The sequence below is a fragment of the Alligator sinensis genome, unplaced genomic scaffold, assembly GCF_000455745.1.
Source record: "Alligator sinensis unplaced genomic scaffold, ASM45574v1 scaffold781_1, whole genome shotgun sequence".
Taxonomy (NCBI): domain Eukaryota; kingdom Metazoa; phylum Chordata; order Crocodylia; family Alligatoridae; genus Alligator; species Alligator sinensis.
The window spans coordinates 1,903,424-1,930,954 of NW_005841845.1; the positions used below are offsets into that span (position 1 = coordinate 1,903,424).

Here is a 27,531-nt window from a genome sequence, read left to right on the forward strand (position 1 = left end):
ACTCCAGCTCCGACGGCGACGACGGCTTCGGGCCCGCCGCCGCCCGCTTCCGCCTCGCCAAGTGAGCCCGGGGACTCGGCCCTAAACCTGGGGTGAAGGGGGTGGTTAAGTCCCTCGTGTTGCAGCCGCCCCTGACGGGCTGCGCGCTTGCTGTCTGAGGTGTTGGCGGCTCAAAAATGAGTGAAAACGAAGAGCTGACCTCTTCCGGGAGTCAGCTCGCATTGAAAGAGGGGTTCATCGAGCCTAAAAAAGTTGAAAACCACTGGCATGTACAAGTCAAATCTTGATTTTGTGTTTTCATTGCCAGTTCAGGCCTTTTTGGGCAAAGAGAAAAATAATTTTTTTCCGCGTGGGCTTCCTCTTTCCAAAAATCTCGACCGTTATCCTCTGTTTTCTTAGACCCTGTTTGTATCCCCAGTGTAACTGATGTGCCACCAGCTAATGCTGTCTGTCCCGTTGGCAGTACGGTCTTTCTGCTGTGCACTTATTTCCGGTAACTTGTTTTTCCCTGTGTCGGTGCTGCTGTGTGACACGGTCACCGTTATTGTGAATTTTTCTTCTTTTATTAAACTGCTGGCAGATTCCAAGAGAAATGTCACTTTTGCATACACCGGGCAAATCAGTTATACGCCTAGCGTATATATCTCTGCATGGTAGGTTTCTGTCTGCTGCTTATAATGAATCGTTCGGGTTTTTTTTACCTAGACACCACCTTTATTTTCTTAATGCTTAGAGAATGATTATCCTTTTTGCCTCTGAGGAAAAAAAGAGTTTTCTCATTTCCTCTTGTGCGTCTTCCATCTTCTTTTGACATTACTTAATGAATGCAGTACATAGTTACCCTTGCGACATAGTTACCTGTCAGACGGTTTATGAGATTCCTTTAAAACTTATCCAATGTTATTACTGGATAATAATTATAATAATTATATTATTATTTATAGTTTATTGGATAATAATAATAATTATTATTATCCAATAAACTTCACTTAAGGTATTCTGGAAGTTGGTTTCACTTGTTTTGTTTTTACAAAGTCGGTAATGGGCGACACAATCTTTAGAAAGTCCTCGTTAAATGATTGTGCGTAATGGATATGGTAGAAATGAACCTGAAGTAGCTTCGGTTGTATTGTGTTTTGTCACCATGTATCCAGCATGAGTAATAAAGTGGGATTAGAGCGGGGATTAGACAAGTTGAGCACAGTTTGCAAAATATACACGTACACGCTGCTCATAATCTACTCTTCTATGTTTATAGATTCGTTGCGATGCATCATTACTGCTATTACATTAAATTGCTACTATAAGTTGGTAAATGAATTGTTCATTTCAAGTAATAATTATTTATAAGTCTAAGCATAACAAAGCAATATACTATCATGAAAATCTGAATGTTGCAGCTCGGAACAATAATAGAAAGTTTGGCTTTTTTTTTTTTACAAAAACTGCTTGTCAGACCCTTTGCTGATGTCTCCTTTCCAAAATCTTGAACTTGGTTTTTCCTTAATGTCAATCTATTGTAATAGAGTAGAAAAGTTACAAAGCGGAAACATGACAGTTAAACAAAGGATGGTGGGAATACCCATTTTCAGTCTTGGAGTTCATTGTATTATAAATTCTGTTTTAAATGAGGGGTTTTTTTTCCCACTACTGTTTGTTCTGTTACTCCAGATTTAAGGAAGCTCACTTCCAAGATTAAATATGTATCACAACCAAAGCAAATGCCCTATTTTATTAGGGAATCAGTTATATAATTGAGGGGCAACCTTTTTGGTAGGCATGTCACAAATTAGCTTTGCACACATCTCAAGTGCCACTCCTGCCCAGTCTGCCTCTTTGTTTCCATCTTCCTGCTCTGTGCTCCCTGCCTAATCTGCTGCTTTGCTTTCTGCATCCTCCCCTTTGCTCTCTCTGCCTGACTTGCTGCTCTGTTTCCTGCCCTGTCTGCCACTGTGCTACCTGCCCTCCCTCCCATCTTCTTTGTGGTACATGTGCCATAAGTTGGCCACCCCTGAGTTATACTGACTTCAGTTTTACCCACGTTTTGAACATTGCTTTATGGCGTCCTCTGCAGATTGATAAGTAACGTTTTGTCATTTGTTTGTTTTTATCTCAGGGGAGAATACCTACGATGCTGCAAGTTCTGTTACCCACTATGTGCTTTTGTCATTCTGGCTGCTTGCGTGGTAGCTTGCGTTGGCTTAGTGTGGATGCAGGTTGCCCTTAAGGAAGATCTGGATGCTCTAAAGGAAAAGTTTCGAACTAGTAAGTATTGGGATTTTTCTTTGTTTTTTTTAATCCATTAACTTGTCTATTTGTAATGGTAGCTGTTGGGAGAAGCAGTCATGCATAATGAAGCATGCTGTGTCATGCTTCAGATCTATTTACTTGACAAGTTCTGGTTAGATAGTGTTAGCACCTCAGCTGCCTGTTGACTTTCATAGAGAGAATTAGATATCATTCTCATAAAGCATGAAAAGATTTCCCTGAGGCTGTAACTGTATTGGCATGAAGCTCTTCCTGTCACTTACTCCACTTTGAGCATGTCATATGAGACAGTGGAACCACGTTAGAGCAGCACTGGGTTTGTGCTCAGGTTTACTCTTGGGTAGCCACATTTGCCTTGTTTTCTGGAGTTGGTATGCATGCGTCTCTAGTGGGTTATGGAATAGAGAAAATCCCACACAACTTACTGATTCGTTTTGATGCACTGGCTGGGAGAGTAGTTAGTTGATTGCACGATTTCACAATGATTACACACTTAATTTATACAACACAATTTTATTTTAAAATTCTTTGCTACGTATATAACACTGCTTAGCTTTAAGAAACACCACAAACATTAAGAGCACAATAATTACATATATCAGAAACAAAGCTTCGAATGCACTTCCTTCCCAAACAATGCTATAAGAATTAGTATTCCAAAAACAACTACAATTACAACTAAAAGTTAAATTTGAATCAGTGCTATTATTTTTCATAATATACTTACAATCCTAGAATTCCGAGAAGCCAAACACCTAAATATGGTTTCATGCCTCAGTAGTACAGTTCAATGGGCTTGTCTCAGCAATACGATTCAATGGGCTGGCCTCAATACTGATAGGACTAAGTCCCCTTCTTTCAGTCCCTTTCGGGCTCTCTGCAGCTTCAGCGTGAACTAAGAGATTCGTGTTCACGGAGAGGGTGGTTCAGGTGATCGGTCTGATCCGGCCTACACTTGCGATTCTTCCTTCATTGTTCTGCAAGTATAGCCACCTCCAATTTGGGAGAGTAGGTTACAGTTTTTATTGAGTGAGCTGCCGTCTTGGGCCACTCCTACTCAAACCTGTCATTACCCCCAAATTTGGGCTCGGATCTTACTCAACAGATTCTTTTGCTTAGTAATTAGTTTCTTTTGTTGATCATCTTAATTATTTTTGGGGAACGTCCATACCACTGCAAGTGACCTTTTCTTACCAATCTGGTCAAAAGGCTCTAGGGTTTGATCTCTCGGAACTCAGGATATTTGCTTAAGGATCATTTTAAGGTTCTCTTTGTAAAAGATTTCTAAAGATATAATTCAAGAGTTAAAACTTTAAGCAAAGTCTGGATCTTTCACAAGTAGTCCAAAACAATGACCTAGATAAGGAGATAAATCTTATCTTCTTCCTGAAACTGGCTAATGGGCAACCATTACAAACATTCAAACTATTTCATTCAATATGACAGCATGGTGCAAGAGAGAGTTTCTGGGGGATGTTTCATGGTGCCTTAGATGCTGAATTGCAGCATGGTTTTGAGACTGTTTGGTTTTTAATATGGTGTCAGCAGCATTTGAGGGAAAAAAAAAGGAAGAAAAATCCTTTGTGTTTGAAAATAGTCTTGATTTCCCCTCCTCCCCCCCCCCCCCCCCCCCGCAATAAATTAATGGAAGATGTTTTGTTCCTTTGGCCTTCTCCGTCAATCCTGTCCCAGTTTTTGTGCTGTCTATACCATTTCAGTACCACGTTAGCTGCTTTTGCACCTTCCTATAACTTGCAATTTGTTTTGTTCAACCTTGGTCTTCCAGGATTAATATTTCTTATTGGTTAGTCATCTCCTGTTTAATGCTGGCATGAGCATGTTTGTCTGTTAATTCTGTATTTCAGGAAAATTGGGTTTTATTTATAGACTTACTGTTGTGTTTTGCTTGTTTGGGTTTTTTTTAGTTTTTGGATTTAGGGATTTTATTCAAAATAGTGCTGAGCAAGGTATCAAACTAATATTTGAGCATGTGTGTTCAGTTTTGGGCCCTTCACTACAGAAGGGATGTGGACAAATTGGAGAGAGTCCAGCGGAGGGCAGTGAAAAGTAGTTAAGGAGCTGGGGCACATGACTAGTGAGGAGAGGCTGAGGGAGCTGGGCTTAATTAGTCTGCAGAAGAGGAGACTGAGAGGATATTTAATAGCAGCCTTCAACTTCCTGTAGAGGGGCTGCAAAGAGGATGGGGCTGGACTGTTCTCGGTGGGGGCAGATGGCAGGACAAGGAGCAATGGGCTCAAGTTGCGGCAGGGGAAGTTGAGGTTGGATATTAGGAAAAACTTTCTCACTTGTAGTCATGTTGCAAACCTGATTGAACACTTAATTTTATATCATCCACTCCCAAGGACCATTGATGGAAAAATCAGAGTACTTAAAACAGTTCTACGTTTGTTTGTGGGGGGGGTTGCCATGGAAAGGTTTATCAGGGCTCCAATTTATTGCTCAGAATATGGAACAAATCAAGAAATTTTCCTCTTGCAGGTAGAAACTGTTTAAATAGATATGACAGATAAAGACTGGTAAAGAAGCTTTTAATATCCATATCTTGTAAATGGACACTGAGGTACACAGGTTAGTCTGGCCCAGAATTTGGAAAGAAACCCTCATCCTCCTGAGTTCCACTCAAGGGCTTTAATCAGAAAGACCACTCTTGCTTTATTTTTTCTTTCTTTTACAGTTTAACAATATCTCATTGTTCTCATTATACATTCCTGGAATTGAATTGAGAATAAATACAGTATTTCTGTGAAAAGCAGACACCTTTGCTTTATGCTTTTATAACTGGCCACAAAAATCTGTTTCCCTATCTGTTCTTGCCTCACAAAGATTTTTCTCTTAATTAACCATTTTCTTTTAATCTTGTATTTGGGGACTTGCTGTAATTAGGAGCTAGTATGCAAACTGAACATAAGTTGTCGTTTTAATTGCTGAACCAGGTTTATCAAAAGGATTTTGACACCATCTTATTTTTTTCACTCAAATATAACAATTTAATATTGGAAAATATCTAACTATTAATAGTAGATCATTTTAAAAATCTCAAGTGTTTTCACCATGGACAGCTGACTGAAGCTTAAAAATCATTATAAAATTTAAAAAAATAATTTTCAAAGCAGTGTAAAAATTTGAAGCGGGTCACTGAGGTGAATGATAAGAAACACCAATGAAAGTATGAAATCAGTAATATTCACCTGCAAGGCATCCTGAAATTTTTAATAAAGAGGATGGCAAGCTATCGCATTTCTTTGTGAGCTATTTAAGTGAATAATCTAGAAGTACCCAATTAATCTGCCAGTCTGCATATACTAAAAAATATCTTATTTTCGAAATTATTAAAAAGAAAAAAAACAACCTTTTTTTTTTTTTTTTATAGGGGGGAAAAAAGAGACCATGAGAAATCTATATAGGTTGCTTAGGTCTGAGATCTGTTTTCTCTTTTTTAATGTGTTATTAAAAAAAAAAAAAATCAAGGTTTTTTGGTTGTTATTTTTTTAAGGAATTAACTCCCACAACTAACTAACTTACTAAACTCCCTCTCTCATTTATTTTTTCTTAAACTGTTTACTTGATTTTTATTTCCAAATCATTATACTCAGGACAAAGTTGCTGTTTGTCGATTTGTTTTACTGGCACACTTTTTATATACAAGTAAAAGCAGTTTGTTTGTGGTATTAACTGTGTTCAGTACTCTGTCATTCTGTCATGTGACTGGAAATCACCATAATCTCTTTGGGAATTTTCATCATGGTCATTAATCGTATTTGTATGCTTGGAAATGAAGTCCAGTTTTACTTTGTGTTTCACTATGGTGATACAGTTCTTATAACCTGTGCGATTTGTGCTGTATCATAGTTGGATTATATGAAATAACTATGCTTTGATAACAAAACAACAAGTTATTCAGTGTACATGAATAGATTTTTAAAGGTCACCAAAATATTATGAAGCTACCAGAAAATACCAAGCTTAGTTGACCTTTCCAAAGTCATGCCCTCTCTAGAGTGTAAGCACTGAATACTATTAGATTTAGAAAAGTGCCATTATTTTAAAAGGATTATTCTGATTGATCTTGAGCACCTTGTACACAGACAGTGCCATGTTCTTAATGTCATCGGTTGTGACTTGTGTAAAAAATGTTAATGATAAAACACCTTGTTTGATAATTTGCTCTCTTTTTTCTGTGTCTGTTTTTTAGTGGAGTCTAATCAAAAATCATCATTCCAAGAGATTCCTAAATTAAATGAAGATCTGCTTGACAAGCAAAAGCAGCTAGAGCAAATCGAGACTGGAGACATGGGGCTAAACAAGATTTGGACAAATATTACCGAAATCAATAAACAGGTAATATGAACAAATGCATCATTCTAAACAAGGATCTGAGATATTGAAATATTTCTAATTAAGCTGTGCTTATGCTTCATCTAAAATGTAAATGTGAGTTGTCAAATACTTAAAAGCACACTCTCAACCACTTCCCCAAGGACTTAATGCCAGACCTTATGTCCAGTGATGCCAAACTTTTTAAAGCAAAGTTGAGAGTGGCTATACTTGCCATATGTTTTCCTTGAAAATAATGGAAATCTCCTCATTAGCTTTGAAAAATTCACCCAGAGAATATTATAATGGATCAAAAATAATGACTGGACCTTGGTCAGCTGGGGGTGAAATATTAAATGAGTCGGCCTAAACCTGACAGGTGCTTTCATATTCTTGAGTAATATAATCTTGTCATTTTATTTCTCTGTGTGCTGGGGGGTTCAGCTTCCAAATAGGAACCTAAGAGAAGGGAATTGGCATATGTGGTTACCACAGAGGGTGAAGGGGCAGAAAGATGCCGAAATCATAATCCAAGTTTATAGTATTGCAAAGATAAACAAAGTGCTCTTTGTCTTAATGGATAACATCCTGATGCACGTTCTGAGCTAGGTTATCAGGTGGTACATGTCATAACTTATTTGAAGTCACCGATCCATGGAAGTTCAGGGCTAGAAGGGACTTTACAAGATTGAGTCCAGCTCGCCTGCTTGGGGCAGGAAACCAGTGAAGCTGAGTATCTGAACCTTTGACAGATCAAATTTTAATCAACCTTCCAAATTAAAACTGGTTGGTAAGAATCTTAGCATAGTTGTTGGGTATCAGTTTTGAGGGAGGGTAGAGATATACCATAAGTCTGTGAAACTGACTGCTTTTAAAAACCATTTGCATTGGATAAGATAGTCACCTAAGTAACTGGAAAAATCTAACCCAAAGTGACTACAGATAAAGATAAACATCTGTTGGGATTTTTTTTAAGGAAGTCCACTAAGCACCAATCTGTATCTTTAGGTAATTACAAAACTTTATAAAGAATCTGACATTTGGCATTAGTCACTTACAGGATTTTATAGTTTGGTCAGTTAGGCTGGATCTTAATTTGACTGTTCCTAATTTCCTAAGCTGCAGAGGAAAGCTGTCTCAAAAAATAAGTGTTGAGAATTCAGCTTTACCCCATGAATATCTTCAATTTGCATCTGTGCAGCTGTAGACGTAGTGAGCCAGCTAATTGAGGTCTACTTTATTGCAGGATTAATATCTCTTCTGTGTGAGAAACCACTTAGTCATTTTTTATAATTATTATTGAAACATGGTGAGTTCATCTGTTTAACAATTGGAGGTTATCAAATGTCACCTGGAAGGATTTTGTACTGCAAGGGACTATGAACTGCTTTTAAAGTGGAATCTTTAGCAAATGATTACAACTTGTAGACGCTTACTTACTAATTGCCAGCCTTGTAACTTGGGATAAGTTATATTTTTGAGCCAGTTTGATTGACTCATCTTTTTAATGACTCATCTTTTGTTGCATTGCTTCTAACCTACCTGTGAGCTAAGTTGTCTCTCTGTCTCTCTCAGATTTTAACTGTCCTAATTTTGTAACCAAGTTTTTTGGCTGGGTTATGCACCTGACTTGCATTTTGCGAGTACTAGAAGCATGCTTTAAAGGGAGGAGACAGCAGAGTTGTGTCTTCCTGTTCCCGAGAACAGTGACCAAATATGTGCATTTCCTGGTTTCAAAAGTTGCTTGCTTATGTAATTTTTAATCTCTTGTGGGGAGCTTATAGAAACAGGCAAATACAGACTAAAAACTATCTTGAAAACAAAGATGAAGGGCATTAGCTTTGAGTCTTACAGCTGGAGCAACATTTGAAACAGAATGTAAGGAATGGAGCTGTTGTTTTTTTAATGTAGTAGCGCTGTTTTATTTATTTGGGTATACTGCCCTCCTCAAAAAGGTTCAGGGTGGCTTACAGCTATCTATAACTTACAGTAGAAATCGTAGATCAATGGTGTTCAGTATATTCTTATTGATGACCTGTTTGGGCCCATCATACTAGTATCAGAATGCCTCTTAATAACTTTTGAAGGCATAAGAGCGTTGCTATTATCCCCATTTTCCAGGACTGAGTCAGAGGGATGAAGACTTGGATCCCAAAAGGTGTTTTTGGTGCTAAACCCCTTGATTGACCATGGAGATCAGTGCTTAATACCTTTCAGTACCTGGCTTTAAAGTGACCTGCCTAAAGTCACACAGGGCAGGAAGCTGAACCCACATTTCTTGTATCACAGGTAACTTCTATAACAACTTAGCCATTCATTTTCTTGCTCTTCTGGCTTAGGTGACTTCCATGTGACATAAAAATGTCTGAAAAATATCCGAAGCGGTAGTCACAGTACAACAAAGTATTTGTTGAATATTGAAAGGATGAAAAAATATCCAGAGTGGAAGTGTCCAGTTTTGAAGATGTGTGGTTTTTTTTTTAAAGAGTTTCTATTAATGCAGAAGGCATTACAGTTTCTTTGTGTCTCTGGTCTTGCGAATAATGTAAGATGGTATTTCCTTTTTATAGGTCCTATTTTCAGGCACATCCGTCTCCATCCAAACAGTTGCTCTCTTCTTGTTTTCTGGTAAATTAAATAAAAACTAATTTTGTATGAAACCTGGAGGAAATGGAGAAAATGCTTATATTTTTTAAACAATCTGTTAATACAACAAGTGACTTTTCACAACTCTAGTGAGCAGATTTAATATGCAAGTGAAGGGCAGATCTTTCTAAAAATAATAATAATGTTAGGGTGTTATTCATCTAAACAAAAGCATTCTAGGGAGTCTGATAGGGTCACTATGAGCTCCGCCTTTTGAAGTCAAAGATTTGTGGTGAAGATGCTCTGTGACTTTCAAGGCCCTAGCCAATGAACTTTTGGAGTTGAGTTTTGATTTATGAGAAGGGTTCATTTGTGCCACAAACGTTAGGGTGACCTGCCTGTTCTTTTTGCCTGGATGATGGTGATGACTGATTGAACTGGGGATTCTGTGCACTTGCAAGAAGAGCATGTGGCCCCAACTAGCCACTTTTATTTCTTGGTTAAGTTCGGTCATGAGTTGCAAGTCGTTAGGGTTAGGGAAGATCAAAACAAGGAGCTCTCATGTCTTTACTAATTATAAGTCCTTCTCTCTACTTTGTAGATCTTGTTGTTGACTTCAGCAGTAAATCACCTCAAAGCCAATATCAAGTCTGCTGCTGACTTGATTAACCTTCCTGTCACAGTAGAGGAACTTCAGAAGGTAAGTATTGCAAATGTAGCTTTTAATTGGCAACATACTATAACTGAACAGCAGCTAATTACAGAACCCATTACAAATTTTCAGGAATTTCTGAACTTTATACCTATATGAAAAGAGTTAATAAGCATGGTGATATGGTGCCCAGGAGGGCTGGGAGTTTCTAAAGGGTACAGTATTGGAAAACCAAAAGGAAACTGTTTGGCATGATGGAAGCATAAGAATAGTAAGAAACCAATGTGACTGCACAAGGAGCTTATACGATGCTTCCAATGCAAAAGGAAAAATGTACAGGCAATGGGAGGTCACCAAGGAGGTGTACCAGAAAATAGCAAGAACCTCCAGGGACAGAATCAGGGAGGCACAGGTAAAAAAAATAAAAAAAAATGAGCTGCACCTGGTCAGGGAGGTGAAAGACAACAAGCAGAAGTTCTATAAGTATGTTTGCCAAAAAAGAAAGACCCACAGCTTCCTTGGTTCACTGTTAAAAAGCCAGGGTTGCGTCTTAACAGAATGCTGCTTGAAAGCCATTTTGCCTCGGTCGCTTTCACAAAAAAATTAAGCAAACAGCTAATGGGGATTATGTGGATAAGCAAGGGGACAAAATGAGGGATGAGATAAGAGACAGAGCTTTTGATGGGCCTGATGAACTTCATCCCAGGGTACTGAAGGAACTGGCAGAGGACATCTTGAAACCTTTGGTAATAATGTGCATTAAATCATGAAAGATGTGCCAGATATCTGATGACTGGAAAAGGGCCAATGTAGTGCCCTTTAAAAAAGGCATAAAAGGAGGACCTGGGGAACTACAGACCAGTTAGCCTCATTGCAATGCTTGGGAAGTTACTGGAGCATATGATAGGGAAGTCGTATTTGCAAGCAGCTGGAGCAGGAAAGGCTGATCGCAAGTAGCTTGCATGGATTTACTGGGGACAAATCATGCCAAACAAACTTGATTTCCTTCTTTAACAAAGTACTTGAGTAGATTAAGAGAGAGTGTCTGGACTTCAGCACGGCTTTTGACAAAGTCCCACCTGACATTCTCATAAACAAAATTGGAAAATGTAGGTTAGACAAAACTACTATAAGGTGCGGAGACAACTGGCTGGAGCTGCAAGCAAAGGTTAATTATAAATGGATCCATATCAGAATGGCAGGGGGTTTCACATGGAATCTCACAGGGGTCCGTCCTGGGTCCAGTGCTGTTCAATGTGTTTAGTAAAGATTTGGACGCAACTGGGATGGAGTGTGAACACTTTGGAGGACAGGAGTGCAACTAGGAAGGATCTTGATGGATTGGAAAGTTGGGCTTGAGCTAACAGGATGGAGTTCGGTGCTGACAAATGCAAGATGCTGCACCTCGGGGAGAATAATTATAAATTTAAAATGAGCAGCACTCTGGAGAAGTATCTGGGAGCCCTGGTAGGTCACAGACTTGATACGAGTCTGCAGTATGATACAGCTGCACAAAAGGCTAATGCCATTTTGGGATGCATCGAGAGAAGTATTAAGTGCAGGACGCGGGAGGTGATGGTGCTTCTCTGCTCAGCTCTGGTTAGGCCTCTCGAGTGTTTAAGGTGGTTAAGAAGAGACATCCTAGCAGCCTTCAGATACCTGAAGGGCTGCCCATAAAAAAAGAGAACACCTCTTCTCTCAGGCTGCAGGTGGATCAGTGGCTTGAAGTTGCAACAAAGTAGGTTTAGATTTGGATATCAGGAAAAGCTTCTTTACTATTAAAACAGTAAGGCAGTGGAATAGATTGCCTAGGGATGTTATGAAATCTCCATCGTTGAAGGTATTAAAAAAGACGAGCATTAGTTGGAGAACATCTAGGCATAGCTATGCCTATGCTCTACTCTGAGTATTTCCAATGCTTCTGGGCTTTGGGTGCCACATGGGACCAGGAAGAAGTGTTTTCCCCTCCTGTTGCTACATGGCAGGGTTTTTGCCTTCCTCAGAAGCATTGGATGTTGGCCACAGTCAGGGCTGGGGTTTCGGGCCAAGGTGTGCCATTGGTCTTGTTGGGACTAAAACCTGGAGGTTCCTGGTGAGAGGGTCGTGTCCCTCTGCTTTGAGTCAGACCAGTTGCCACGTTTGGAGTCAGGAAGGAATTTTACATCATGATCTGACTGATACGGGCTGTGGGGGATTTTGCCTACCCCTGTAGTCAGTGGTCATGCTGTCCTCGCTTCGCCTTCCTTGGATCTCTTTTGCATATTGTAACAACCTTTGTAGCATCAAAACATTGCCCCCTTGCTTTACCTGTGGCAAGTTAGGGTGTTATGTCCTATGGGTGTATCGGAGTTGACTCATTTTGCTAACAAGTTAGACAGTGGATCTTTATTAGGATGGTTTTGGATAGGGATGATCCTGCCTCATGCAGGGGGTTGGACTATATGGTCTCTGGAGGCCCCTTCCAGACCTGCTCTTTTATGAGTCTATGAAATACCATTAGCTTGGCTTTTAAGTGGAAATTCTTTCAGATACACTTCATGTGGCTTTGCACCAAATGATTATTAGTTCATGTAAACTAGAACATGGTGGGGAGATTATCCATGAAAACCCATGTCTACAGAATTAAGCAAAAAAGATGTACTATAACAATGTGTCTCTTCCATGGGGGAGGGGTCACCTTGCTTTGAAGCAAGTAACCTTTCTTAGACCATGGGGGACCTTTAACAGACTTGGCTGAAAGTGTTATCCTTGCAGCCCTGAATCAGTATTTCATTTAACTTTCATCAGTATATAATGGAATTACATCACTTGTTATGAAGATTAAGATGATTTTCCCAGCATAATTCCACTTATAGTTTTGGAGGTTTTTTATACTGACACTTAAGAACAATTATAAATGGAAAATTATTTGCCTGAAAGAGTGAGCCAGCACTGTGAGATCATTTGTAGTGTTTTGTTTAATGTAAGCTTGGTAAAAAAATTATGAAAAGCAACTATAGTGCGCACACTGTAATCAGAATTTCCAAGTTAGATGTCTGCTATTTTCTAATGATGTTCACAATATTATGAGTCAATAAAATTGATTAGTGGCTTTAAAATTTTTAAATGCAAGACTTCTCAGAATGGCTTTAAATGCTCTAAAGTTACACCGTTTTGCATACTCTAAATGAACAAAGCAGGCCATTTCCATGTAGCTTATAATCCCTTGAAAGAAAAAGCAACTGATGGCACATAATAAGTATACATTACCTTCTATTAGTTTAATGCTTTCTGCATTTCATGCTTTAGTTGAGCTTCTTCTCAAAATGAGGAAGCCCATTTGTTCTTTGAACAGAGGAGCCCCAACTTTTTTTTTTTCCATTATAGCTAAAAGCACAAATAGGCCCTTTGTGATAGGTCTACCTTCAGTGGGCTAGAGGTCTGTGGGCATGTCTTGAGAACAGGAGGTGGGAATGCGGTGATCAAGCAGATGACTGTGGTAAAGAGCTGGCAGAATGTAGTTTATTCTGTTAGGGTGTTGGGGAGAGAACTAGTTCTAGCTTGCCACCTTCTTTTCATACCCAGCAGGTGAGAGATCTACAGAAAACTCTACCAGAGGTAACTCAAGTAGTTTTCCAAGAGGTGCCAAGGTGGACAAAGAGGATTGGTGCCTCTTCTAATGCTTTCCTGACATCTGTAGTGCAAAACTGTGACTTACAGGAGCTACGGGTTCCACCAGCCAGTATTGTTTTGAGTTTGAATGGCATGGCACAGCTGCAGTTTTATGTTGAAACTACCAAGCTTAGACTTTAACTAGATGTGCCCAAAGACCCTGAAGGCAGTATTGAAAAATCTGGGGCTTGAGGCCCAACCATTTCTGATCCTAGGATGAGACATTAGAAGTAGTAGCATGCATTTCCATTTTCTGATGTCATTTTGCTTTCACTCTTAAACTTCATACGTTCATTGTTATGAAAGGAAAGCTGGACCCCTTCCAGGGAATCCATTATGCTTTTATTAAAGGATAAGTGCTGGAAAAACATTACAGGGGATTAAATAAAAATATTTTAATAGCACTTAGGTTTGACAGTAAAGAGGTGAAATTTTAAACTTGGTGTCCTTCACCTCTGCTGTGTGTGTTGCAGCATAGTAGAGCATAAAACAACTGCAGACTTTGCCTGAAGAACGGTGCTTGCACCCAAAAGCTTGCAAAGAACAATTTTTCCAACTATTTATATTTTATTTATAAATATATCGCATTTACCCAATGAAGCTTGTCTGCCTTGTGAAAACACTGCATGCAGAGATCCTAATGTTCTGTCTTGAGGCTAGCCTTCCATTATAGGGAATGGTTATTATCCCTTTTCTAGGATTTAGGAGTATTTTAAGCTGCCTCTGCAGTAAGTGTTGTCTGTGATGGTAATAGGGAGCTCTTTTTCCAGAGTTCAGCAGGCCTGAAGAAGAATACTCTTTGGCAGAGTTCCCTCTGTAGAGTGGCTGATTGTGGTTGATGGCAAGTGGTGAAAGCTCTGGTGATGCAACGTTAACCTTGGGGTCCTGACATTCTTCAGGGTAGAAAGAGCGTCTGTTTCTATTTGTTGGGATTTACAAAAGGAAGCGGTAGAAGAAGGTCCTTTGCCTACTATGTCCTAATTGAGTTGGGCAGTAAGAATCAGAGGAGACTTAAGAAAATGAATGTGGATAGTTCTAATAATGATCAAAGAGATCATGTGAAATGGAACATATATAGTTGGATGGCTGGAGAGCATACACCTACTTGGATGAGGGCTCAGTTATGCAAGGTGCAGTTCAGCACATGATAAAACGGTTCCTGCAAAGCATACTTAAGGTGAGAGGCAAGAATTGGATTCACAGGAATGAGCCCAAGGAAATACTGAGATGCAGTTGGTCAGCTTAATGCATCTGCTTTCTAGCCACTGAGTTTTCCTGAGTAGGGCTTAGCTTGGGATATTACCAGGCAGCTCTTCCCATACATGAGGGGCTGCACAGGAGGTGATGTTTTTTTATTTTTTACCCTTCAAGCAAGTGTCATTAATCATAGCCTTCATCATGCATTTGCTAGGTTTATTGGCAAAGAGGGAAGTGGGGGGATCACAACATTGATAGTGTCTGAGATAATGGTGTGGTGGAAAATGGTTGCTATTCAGTGCCAAGATACTGATCTCAAACCTACACACGCACAAATGTACAAATTACATTTTGTTGTACAGCTTTATAGCCCAGGAACATCGTCACTATTTCAGGATTCTCATGCCCTTATACCTCCCTATAAGCTGCCCATATAGAAACAGAAGAATATCTACCAGGTGGAGGTGGAAGCTCTATCAGTCATGCTGAGTTGAATCAAAAGTTTTGACCTGAGACTGTATAAAGAATGACTTGTGGTCTGTACTTGCAACTGGAATTCCCCATTTCATCACATAGGCCTTGCAGTCTGGCTGTCTGACATTCCATTAAGACATTCAAGTCAAGGACTTTCAACTTGTACAGTCAGGCCTGGCTGAGATTATACGGCTCCTGTTTTTGTTTTCAGAGCGTAGCTACCATAGGTAGCACCTTAACCAGCGTTCATCATGATGTTGAGACTATGCAGACTGCAGTTGAAGAACACAGGAAAAACATAGAAACGCTCCAAAACAATATGGTAAGAACATGTAATCTGAAACAGCTCTTAATAAGAATAGTGCTAGGGGTGTGCCAATAAAGATTTTCTTGGCCTATACCGATAGCCGATGATTAACCAACCACCTTAGCCATTGCCCATTCGATAAATAATATTTAGTGATAGTGCAAGGCATTTTAAACTACGCACACAGCAGCGCCGGGCATGTTTGGAGCCCCAGAGCGTGCTGCTGCCTCAGCGCTGTCAGCCACTGGGGAGAAGCCGCTTTTGCAAAGGTGCCCAGTGGAGCAGAATGTCCCTCGCACGGCACCTTACTCCACCTGCGCATAGTCCAGTGCTTCCGTGGCAGTCCCAGTGCTCAGGCCCCTGCTTCTTGTGGTGTTGCCATAGCAGCAGCAGCAGGAGCTGGTAGCAATCCCTTTGTTGCTGAGCATGGTGCCCCCTCCTGCTCCTCACCGGGACCTGTAGTCCATCGTGGGCCCAGGCCAGCTGTGGGGCGTGGGGACTGGGCTATGCTCACCAGGGTGCTCTGGACACAGCCATTGTTTCGGCTGCAGCAACCAAAAAAAGCCAATAACTGATGACATCATTTCTCCTTTTATCAGTGCCGATCTGATAGCTAACCGATATATCGGTGCACCCCTAAATAGTATCCAGTATTGTGTAACCTGTGTAATATTTTTCTAGATCTGTGTAAGTGTAGCAATACAACAATAGCTAGTAGAAGTCATGTGGCATTAATGCTACAGCTACAAGAACTTATTTTTTTTTTTAGGGACAGTATTTCTGGAGCTTACCTTCAGGTTGCCGTATCTGAAATATTGCTTTCCCATTGCTTTGGTAGGGGGTCTCACAAGGTTCTCTGTCCTTTGCACTATTCAGAAGGGACAATTACAGAGATGCTTTGCACAAGAACCAGGGGGTTGTGAATATACTAGGAAAGTGCTATGAGGTGTATTTGGGGGTTGCTGGCCCAAATTAAGATGCACAACTAAAAATTGATCACAGACCAGAAACTTCCTGGTGATGTTAGTCAACACAGAAATGAGCAACTTCCATAGAGTTATTTAATTTGTTGGTATTTCCTTTCATTTGTATTAAGTTAAATTTTGAGCTTGTCATCCCAGTTGTGCGCTTAAAGACAAATCTCCAATATCCATGTTGTTATTTTCTACTTTAATTAGGTATTTAATCAATACATACCATAAGCTGTTTTCCCTCAAGAATTCAGTTGTGTAACAAGGTATTTGTTTAACATGCCTTCTCCTTTTTCTTGGGTCAGAATGAATACACAAAAGAGAATAGAGAAAAACAGGTGTCTTCACTTTCTTCCACTGTCACACCAGGAATAAACGATAGAAATCAGACTGGGAAGTGCAAGCAGGTATTTCTTTCTTTAAATGCCAGCAGCTCTGCAACTGTTAAAATTATTAGTGATATTTAACCTTTGTGCTCACTGTGGTGATATTGTGCATTATGTTCATGTCAAGGTTGAATTTGAATAGCATCCGAGAGAGCCAAATAAAGGATCTTACTGTAGGATTTTCCTGTATACGTAGAAAACCTGTTCTAAGTAGACAAGAGTCTTAGTGTTCAATTAAGTGGTGTTTTGCATTGTTTTACTTGGTGGGTGTATTAGAAAGACTCAATAGTTCATCCTGTTCTTCTTGTGAAACTTGTGACTGAGTTGAAGACTTAAAATAGAACTGGCTTTAATGGTAGGTGCTTGCCTGTCAAATTGAACAAAAGCAGTGGTGTGTGGATGAATCGCTCTGGAGGTAAGCTGTGGAAACAAGCATTTAGAAAAGTGAATTGTACATAAATTTAGATGGGAGTGGATCCATTGTATTTATGCAGCATCTGTTTATAATTCAAGCAGTTTTGATGTCAGAGGGAAATCTTGTAAAGCTCTTCCCATCGCACAAATTCTGGCTACGCAGTTGCTATTGGTAATGGTCCTAATGAAGCCAGCCCAAAACAGGTTAACACTTTAATTTCCAGGCAGCTCTAATCATCTTTTATTATTATTATTATTATTATTATTATTATTTTTTATTACTGTCATCAGTTAGCTTAACACTGAGAAATCCTTTTCAAATTATGAAGGCTAGAGTCACTTTCTGGTGGTCAGGAAGAGTTGAGCCAGTACCGAATACAAAGCAATTTGCCTTTGTCTGAGGCTAGTCGGAGAAGTCTGCTGGATTAAACTGGGGCAGTTAGTGTTTCACTAGCTGAAATAATGTTGCATTGGTTCTAAACAGTCACTTGTGGACAACAGCTTCTGGTTTTTATTTCAGGATAACCAATACCTGTACACCACTTTAGAGGAGATAAATACCACCCTAGTGATGTACCAAAAGCAGAACGACCTAAAGTTTCTTAATGTGGATTCTGCAATCAGTAATCTAACTCAAAGAGTTGCGTTGTTAGAAAACTACCTGGATGCTGTGAATAAACTGGAAAAGAGAGAGAATTCATCTGTCAGTTCGGTGAGTACTCGGTTATCACAGGTGCCTGGTTGTCATATAGGGGTTTGAATGGCTGAGTTTGCTTCCTGTGTAGCATTTTCACATCTGCGAGAGGCTAGCGAAGCCTTCAGCTGCACTGGGAAACGCCAAGCTTAAAGAAATGTCCAAAGTAGACACTTTGAGGGGCTTGTTCCTTACAATTTGTATTCTGTGTACTATGCAGCAAAGGATATACTGATGCTACACAGCATGTAGGGATTTAGTTGTCCCATTAATGTTAAGTCATACACTTCGGTGCTGAAATTTAGTTCTGAAGGTGCATAAAGTACAACTCACAATGTCGTATGTGACATCTGCAATTTAAATACACAAAGCTTAATCTTCAGGATTTTGAATGCTGGAAGCAGAATTGTGCTTCTGTAGCTCCAGCCTGAAACCTTTGAATTGATTCCAGCCTGTACATTATATGTTGTTTCCTGTCTATACAGCTGCAGGTTCCTGTCCTGCAGGTTCCTGTCCAGTGTGAAGAAAGCAAAAAGCATTACAGAAGACCTCACTCAAATGTCTCAATTTCTAATTTCCTTGTTGTTTTTTTTTTTCCCTGCAGGTGGATGATGCAGGTACTTTTCCTAAAGTAGAAAATGAAGATCAGTCGGCAAATGGAACTGATTCAGATAAAGCACAGAATGCAAAGGTAAAAAAGGAAAACTGAAATCAAAGATTAGCAGACCCCACAGCACTGGATGCTTACTTAAGTCAGATTTATCTGAAAATAAACTACAGCCAGTGGGCAGGAACTGGCCTGTAAGGGGATTTTATTTAGCCCATAAGGCTAGAATGGTGGTGGCATGTAGTACCTCACCTTAGCCTGAGCTCTGTTAATTCAGCCTGCCACTGCTTAAAGGTTGCTATCCCCTGACATAGGCATTTGGATCAGTCAGATCTAAATACATACTGCTAATGAAAATGTGACAGTAAGCAACCTGCCAACACCAGTGAGTAGACTGAAAGCAAGCTGAGGTGGAAAACACTTGGGCGGTCTTGCTACTTTGTATTCTCCTGTAGGAGTACATATGTGAGGAAGAGCTGCAGGATCTAGCCCTCATTATTTCCTCTGTTTATAACATACCACAAAAGTTGCTCTCGACAAAGATGTCAAAGCTGAAGGAGACTTGGGAAATAAATAAGTACGCTAAGTGGGAGGCTATTGCAAAAGTTAATCTAAGTATTCTTAAAGTCTTACAATGACTTTGTCAGCTACAACATTTTAGTGAGTTGACATGATGTTAAGCAAGACCCCAGGTTCAACTGAGTAGTTTCAGCTTGAAGCTGCAGTTTAAATCCCATGTGTGCTGTGAAATAATGAGTACAATGGATGCTAGCTGCAAAAATGGAACTCCAAAGAGAGTACGATGCAGGCACTTCACAGCGACTTAGTAACCCAGCTCTTGCATCCCACGCAAATAAGTGCTGTACACATGCTGAGAACTACTTCAAATGATTTGTTTTCTCTGCAGCTCCACTAATCTTCCAGCTGTTTATTACATGTTACATTGAAACGGTAAAGGTCAACCTTAATCAGCATTAGATGTTAACTGGCTATTCTTTTAGAAACCAAGAACGCATTGAAACTGTGTGCGCCTGCTCTTTTTATGCTAAGTCCTGATATGGGACCTGGAAGATTTATCACCTTAACCAGCTAAAACTTAATTGACCTGAAAGTATGGTAATAACTCAGAAGTACACAAATCTGTTGCAATGTCTTTCCTGCTGTGCTGCACCTGTTGAAGAAAGGTTGTTTGTTTTTTTTTATTTAAGAAGCATATTCTCTTTGTGCAGAAAACAGAAACTCTGGTTTCAATACCTGAAAATCTGAGAGAGAAGCTTCAGCTGATCAACGCTCTAACAAGCAAACCAGAAAGTGAGAAGCCTCTTGAGGCATCAGTGAATGGTGAGACTCTTCTGTGTAATAGTAGCCCATACAACTGAAAGTTCACTGTATGCTCTACGTATAAGTAATGGAGAAACATAACTTAGTGTTTTCATAGGATGTTGCTCAAGTGGCCTCAGTATATTCATTTTTAAGTAGTGAGAAATTGATGGCACTAAAACTCTTGCTTGGACAGAGACAAACTGTGAGAAATGAAATGGGCTTTTCAGGTGGTGCCTAGCAGAATCCCTAATATGCTGCAAAGCATTTTACTTTTTCTACATAAACAGAATTATGGAAACATACAGGCATGGACTGAAATGTTAAAGTTTTAATTATCTGTCAGACTGTCTTGAAGTCATTTTTACTGCTCTGGCTCATAAGGAAGGTTAGAATGAATAAGTATGCTGGGTCGATAAATCATAGCACGCCTATAAAGTTCAGCATAATGCAGGGAAATGTTACAACTTGACTGGTGTGTCTGTATCCTGACCTTCAGTCTTTGCTGTTCTAGCCTGGGGCAGTGCCAACATGTTTTATATATCAAGGCTCTGCCCTTCCCTGCAGAATCTTGCTGATTCTTATTTGGCAAATCAGCAGATTTTGATCATGTTGACCCAGAGAGGCTCTCTTCTCATTTACTGGGTAAAATGAGTCACAAAATATTGTGCAGTGTGCACAGGAGTTGCCATACCAGATCAGAGCAGTCCTGTCTTTATCTAGACCTGTCACTACATGTTGTACAGGAAGGCAGCCTGAAGTGGATGGCTATAAAATCTCATTCACCTATGGAGCTTGTTGTATTACAAAGTATTTGTTGTCAGTACATGGCATAGTAATACGTGTTTCTTATATAGCATGAAGCATTACAAACTATGAAAGAATCTAACAAAATATACTAAAATGATATTCTCCAGAATAGTTTATTTGGGTTATTCTGTTACTGAAACTTCAACATGTATAACAAATCCTTGCTAAGATGGACAAACTCATTTCTTTCGTTCCATACCACATACGAAGGCCTCTTTAAAACTTATATATTTAAAGATATGAGAGGCCTTCGTATGTGGTGGTGTGTGTGTACACGTACGTGTGTATGTATGCCTTGCCAAGCTATCTTGTTCCCAATTTATTGCTGTTTTTAGTTTCTTAAAAATAAAAAGAGTAATGCAAACGAATTTCTAAACAGCGGGAAAAGCTCAGACTACATCAAAGCCTACAGATCCTCCCAGACTTGCATCGAGATCAGTTGGTGGCAACATGGGAGAAAATGGACAGCCAAGGCACTTGTCCTTACCAGGAATTTCCAGCACAAAAGGTATGTCTGTTTTAGCCTTGTCTTAATTTTCATAAACACTTCCTGTAAGTAAAGTGCCTTGTGACTTATAAAAGCACATCCATAGCTACCTAAGGTCTGGTATAACCAGGATGAGGCAGAATATGGAACAGTAGTTTTGAAAGGGAAGGTGTAAACAGAATAATTGAAGCCTATTTGAGATTTGAAGGGCTCTCATGGCAGAGGAGAAGAGAAAAAGGTAGCAAGGAGTGAAGATGTCTAGGGAGCAGGAGGCAACTGGAATAGAGAAATAGCTATTGGATGGAACTGGTGGTTTCTAGATCTAACCAGTGCTTGAACTGGCATGCCTATAATGTTTTAGCTCTTCAGTAAATATGTAGAGCACAGTAGAAATACTCGTCCTTCCATGTGATCTACATCTTCAATATAATAACCTCAGGACTTCCATCGTAGAAGGCAAAGTCCTCGTTTTTATCAATGTTTACTTGCAGGGGGTGGGTCAGAACATCTGATTAGGAATAGTAATTATTTTCTTTTGAACTCAGGTTTACTTGGTGGGTTTTAACTGAACAAAATCCACAGGTCTTTGCGTTGAATCCTGCTATTTAAATTCCCAAAGTTGCTGATCTACATACTGTGGCTGTTTGATGTTTTTATTTTGCCCAGCTTATGAACAAATTCCATCATAAGACGCTTTATTTAGTTTTGTAAACTAGTATGATATAATGTAGTGAAACTGGAGCAAGAGCCTGTACAGTTCCCTTTGTGCAGTTGAAGTGCCTGATCCTTAACTTGTCCTTTTTGCAGATCTTCTGGATTTGTTTAAAAAGCTGGATCAAGACTCGGATGGAAAACTAACCTATGATGATCTTCAAAGTCTGGTTGGCTCTGCAATACAAGAGTTGCAGAGCTTTAAGGAATTTGATACAGATGGGGATGAAAAATACTCATTACCAGAACTGAGATTAGCTTTAGATGTATAGCCTACATATATTAAAAATGCAGTATTGGTGGACTTGCTGTAGCTATTGAAAACAGATAAGCAAAAGCTACATCTGCACTTTCCTCGGTGTTCTACTAATCTTTGGCGCTAACTTAGTGTACACATTGCCACCTTTTTAATTTGCAATCTTTTAAGGTATTTAAAAACTTGAAAAAAGTTATCTATGGCATAATGGATGGTAGGGACTTCCTTAAAAAATCCAGAAAGATCCCAAACTACACTAGGAACTGTTGCCCGACATCATCTTTCCCTTTTAAAGGGAGTTTTTGTCTTTAAATTAGAACTTGTGTACAGATAGACAAACCCATGTTTTATATTTCACATAAATTTGCCTTAAATGAGAGAGCTGCATTTTATATGGAGCGGGAAGAAATCTGTCTTAAAGATGGGATTTTTCTGCTTGTAAATATTTGAAATAGAATAAATTATGCATATTTTAGGGGAAGTTTGTGTTGAGGCTTTGTTGGTAATAAACATGCTCGTGTATAAAACCTAAAAATGCAATATAACGGTGTGGCCGAGAGTATTTCAGGTGCCCCTGGAATTTAATTTCTGAGCTGCTTCTACCCTTGGCTGTCTGCACTCACAGGTGGGTTTGATCTCAAACTGCAGCAGATCCAAGGCATGACATGTCGTGTCGTTTCATAGAGGGCTTGAATTTTTAAGGGGTGGGATTGGACAGTTGTCTCTCTTCCTTGATCTGAAAAGCACTAGGTATGGTAGCTTCTTGTGATCCACTTCCGAGTTTCTCATTCACTTTGCTGTATTGCACCCAGTGTTATGCTTTATGGAGGGAGGGTAATCTACTGAAACATTTTAATTGGCACTTTAACTTTTTGCTCTAACCTTGTTCCCAGAAGCTGCTGTTGACTGCCATCATGGCAGGGAAGTTCACATTCCTGCCCTCTGTACATGTGACAGGGTCACCAGGTCCCACTGACTGCTCGTCAGAGATATTTTTAACAGGGCTTTTGACACTGCCAGTCTCTTCCTCCTAATACTGTCTCACCTTACTAATGCATCCATGGGTAAGAGCAGCCTTCTTAAACGAGGCTGTTTGTGATTCCATGTCATGAACAGGATGGGGAAAACCTCCGGCAGAGAACTTAAACGCAGTTTCCTGCCTATTGTGAATGTTAATAGTTCTTGGCATCTAAAACTACTGTATTTTCGTACCATTCAAAAGAAGTCAAAGGACAGGTGCAGTGGAAGGGGACAGAACCATATATCACCCTTTACAAAAGAAAAAAAACCATGAGTGCAATATAAATGAAGTGTCTTTTTGTGCAGCTATTCCTTTGACTCATGATATGCTATTTTCCTTTTCATGTGGACATTTGGTATGTTCACATTGTAAATATTGTGAATCTAAACTTGAAGCCTGTCTGTATTCAGAAACTTCTGAAACGTATAACAAGGCTTTTGCCGAATGTATTCTTCTGTAGGTCCAACCAGGGACAAGTTAGACTTCATTGGCCACGGGTGTAATACAGATCTTATTGTCTGTTATTTGAATGTAGGTTTAATGGACTAAAACTGTCCACATCAACAGAACATCAGTATATGGAAGCCTGTTCATAGTTAGTTTATGGGACTCTGAATGGGATGATTATAGCTTTACAAATGTTGTCTGGAAATATTCTTCAGCAAAAAGTCTTGCAAAATTGAACCCTTTTATAGGCTGTCTAAGCTTTTGCCATCACTCTTCTAGGCTTGGTTTGCCCAGCAAGAAGATGCTGTCATTGATGTGAAGATTTGAAATACAATATAATCTGGCTTTAAATATAGCCAGAAACCAACACTTGCTTCTCAGTAGCTTCCACACCCTCTTATACATGTCTGTATGAATTCCTGAACCAAATTTAAAAAAAAAAAAAAAAAAACTCGAAAGAAAAAAAAACAAACAAACAAAAAACCAAGCAATAAAGTATAACCGTTCTGGTAATTTTTTTGTACATATTGTATCATAGCTGTATGTCAGAATTTGCAAGGTATTTTTGGAAGGCTGATTTGTATAAAACAATGTAAAGTGATGTTATGTTTTTTATGAGATTGCCTCATTGCCACATTAATTTAAATATGTTCTATTTTACTGTCTGCTTTTAATTTTGCAGTAACGGGGTGGGGCGGGGAGTATTGGGGTATGGGCACACGTTCTTATGAAACAAGTTCTGCAGTAACCGTCAGCATACATGCTCTTTTCCCCACATTAAATACGAGGCAATTTACTCTGTTCGTTGAGGAGCAGCTTGACTTGCATCTGTGGTGGATAAGAGCATGTACATGAACGATACCAGCAGAGTAGTTCAGATGCTGGAAGTCCACACCCCCCTCTTATCTCATGATGATTTGTTCATGTGCCTGTACCCTTCTTACTTTTGGAGACAGTGTGTGCATCTCAGTTCTGGTGTTTTGCATCCTCTATGTGCCTATGGGACTGAAATGATCAATTATTGAAGTGCTAGGATGTGAGACTGTTTAAGAACGTGGATTCATGTGCATCTTGAGTGCATAGCGCTGCCTCACAACTCATTTAACTGACATTGTCACTCAGCCTAATGGGGAATCATAGAATGGATGCTTAATAATACATTTAATAAAATAGGATCATCTAAAAGTAATAGTGAATTACTGTATATGGTGACTAGCTGCTTTATTTTATTTAATTCTGGCCAGCAGGCAACCTGTCACGTCCTAACCTCAAAGGACTGCTCGGCATCCAGCTGCTTAGATTTGTTTTGCTGTTTTGGTTGTCCTGTGCTTTCAGTCCCCAAGCCTGCAGAGATTGAAGTGGGTCGCTAGTGAGGCTCTCACTAACGGCCCTTTTTTTCAATGCTGGTGCTGAAAGGGCACTAGCTTCTGCAGATGCATTAATCGCTGTCATAGACCTGCTTAGGGTGGGGTCAAGGTGACTGGGTTAAAAGCTGATGACTGATCTACACACGTGCACACACGAATTCAAGAAAAAGGTCTAGTGTACCTACAGCAGGGAGCAGCTTTGTTGTATAACTCATTCTGTCAGCCGTGGGACCAGCTCTTCCAGGTAGTTCTTGGGAAAACTTCATGGTGTTTGATTCCAATTGCTCACTGTGGTGACTCCATGGACTTCAGTGGTGTTCTTCCTCATTTAAACCATCCGTGGTCCCTAGGGACATGTCTTTATTACATAAGGTGGTGCCATGTCAGGATATGAGCCAACGCAGTCTGTGCTAGTTCTGGAACCAGAAGTGTCGCGGCTACATTTGTATAAAGCTATGTCAGAGCTATTAAGGCCTGCAGAACTAATTCATGCAGTGCTGTCTCGGCTAGCACCACTATACTGCTTGTGGTTCCAGGTGTCCTTGCCTGGCACTGCCTTGCATTTGCACAGACCTAACCTAAGATTCAGATCTTTAAAGGAGATGCTACCACAGAAGCCCTAATGGCAGATGCTCATATATTAACAGAAATCCAAGAAACAAAGGGTTGAGTCTGAGAAGCAGAGGTGGGTTAAGCCTGTGGCAGCCAGGATGTTTGTTTCGGAGAAGGGGACACTTGCAAGAGGTCACTTATAAGCTCCCGGAGGCTGTGAAAGGGCAGGAGAGAAGGTGCAGCACTTTCAGATGGACTTCTTAAAATTTCACCTTAACGTAGGGTTGTAAACTCCCCTGTTTACTATTCATTTGAGAATCTCTGAGCTGTTCCAGTATTCAGTTAGTACCATAATACTGGGACAGCAAGTCCTTGTCCAGATTTCTTAAGGCCATTTTATAATGTCATATTTTAGTTAATTAACTATCAAGACGTGATTTTTGTTGGGTTTTTTTTCCTCCTCACGTACGTCTGGTTTAAAACTTTGATTTACTGAACTCAGATTTTTAGACTGAATGCGGTGTATGGACCATTTTTTTTTGTATTTTTTTTTATTTTATTTTATTTTTTTTAGTGACCGTTCCCATAACATAAAAGATGTTGCCTTTACTTGACTACATTTGGACCTATTTTGGTAATGTATTGGGGCTTTTTTAGATCTGTATATGGAATGAATCAAAGCTGGTTTTAGCTACTGAGTTCTGCACATGGCGTCATGTAACATGATTGTTTAATCAGAATAAAATATTTTCATTTTTTTTATGTGTATTTGGTCATTTGAGGTGGTGGCGAGGTAATACAGCAGTGGTCAATGGATTGAACAACACTTCTCGGGAGGGAGATGACAGACTTGGATCAGCTTCATTTTGCCATCGACAGCATCAGGGCATGGGTTCTTATACCCTACTAATCACCTTGCTGTCCGAGGGACTTCCAAAAGTGTACTAAGCAATGTGACAGGCGCTCATGTGTAACTCTTCTTTCATCTCGAGGGGAAAATGATGAGAGTTTAATTTTATTGCTGCAGTTTGATATTGAAGGCAAAGTCAAAGGAATGCCCTTTGCATGGATTGGAAAACTGTGATGGTTGAGATGCTTTCCTTCCTGAATAGGATAGAAAAAGGTTATGACTGCTTTTATGAAAAAAAAATATATATATATTTTCTACATGGACAAAACTCAACCTTTTAACTCCGGTTGGATGAGGGGCCCAGGAAATCTCCCAAAATCTACAAGAAATAATTCAGCTCGGATCAAACATAATTTAATTACCCTTATTTGGTGGTGGAAGCACTTCTCCAGCTCAAGTGGGAGGTTGAATAATATCAAAAGAAAAGTCTTGATTGTGCTGGGAGTTCTGCGGTTGACTTGATTAAAGCCTCCAGTTTATAATGGAGCCATGATTATTACAGCCACAATTAGGGAGACCGGTTTTTGCCCACGGTTTAAAAATGAACTCCTGGCACAAAAGAAGGTGCAGGCATAGATTATAACTCCTCCGGCTATGGTTGGGCATGCTGGTGATTTAGGATGGAAGGAGAAAAATGGAAAAGGGGGGGAATGCCATTCACAACTCAATTGCCTGTTTTGATGCAGGGCCTTGCACAAACATGGAAATAAGAAAAAGAGCATCCTGTATTACTCAGTGGTGTCAACCTGCCTGGCAAACTACTGAACGGAGCAGAAGGTTGTTTATTATTACTATTACTACTAACCAGGTTTCTCCCTAACAGAAGTTGAAAGTGGAGCGATTCTGGCTTTTCTTCCCCAAAAGGCTGCTCTCTTACGGCTGTACTCGCACATTTTCCGTGCATCACGCAGGAGAGAGAGGCACTCAAGGCAGGTTGGAAAACACCTTGTTTTATTTGATTTAGCGTAAAATATATAAGCTCTTCTATTTAATGTTGCTGTCTGCTGTGGGCCGCAACCTAGTTACACTTCAGACGTCGAGCTGCTACCGAAGTGCCAGCTCTCCTCCACTTTATCCAGGTCGGGAAGAGAGGTGAACGGAACCGCTC

General features: G+C 39.8%; 2 protein-coding genes across 2 annotated transcripts in view; one reads left to right on the forward strand and one right to left on the reverse strand.

Annotated features, from left to right (window-relative positions):
- The first annotated feature begins 6 nt into the window (after positions 1 to 6).
- Positions 7 to 24,783, forward strand: EFCAB14 (EF-hand calcium binding domain 14). Its single transcript, XM_006015816.3, has 11 exons — positions 7 to 61; positions 2,117 to 2,265; positions 6,482 to 6,627; positions 9,791 to 9,889; positions 15,375 to 15,485; positions 16,747 to 16,848; positions 17,762 to 17,953; positions 18,540 to 18,626; positions 19,772 to 19,883; positions 21,052 to 21,180; positions 21,967 to 24,783. Exons 2-11 carry the CDS (start codon positions 2,211 to 2,213, stop codon positions 22,140 to 22,142), a joined length of 1,209 nt encoding a protein of 402 aa, XP_006015878.2. The 5' UTR covers positions 7 to 61; positions 2,117 to 2,210; the 3' UTR covers positions 22,143 to 24,783.
- Positions 24,784 to 27,367: 2,584 nt separating this feature from the next.
- TEX38 (testis expressed 38) overlaps positions 27,368 to 27,531 on the reverse strand; it is a 4,187-nt gene continuing 4,023 nt past the window's right edge. The window contains 1 exon segment of the mRNA XM_025207008.1: positions 27,368 to 27,531. This exon segment is cut by the window's right edge and continues 10 nt beyond it. Coding sequence (XP_025062793.1) covers positions 27,446 to 27,531 — 86 coding nt within the window. The 3' untranslated portion in view covers positions 27,368 to 27,445.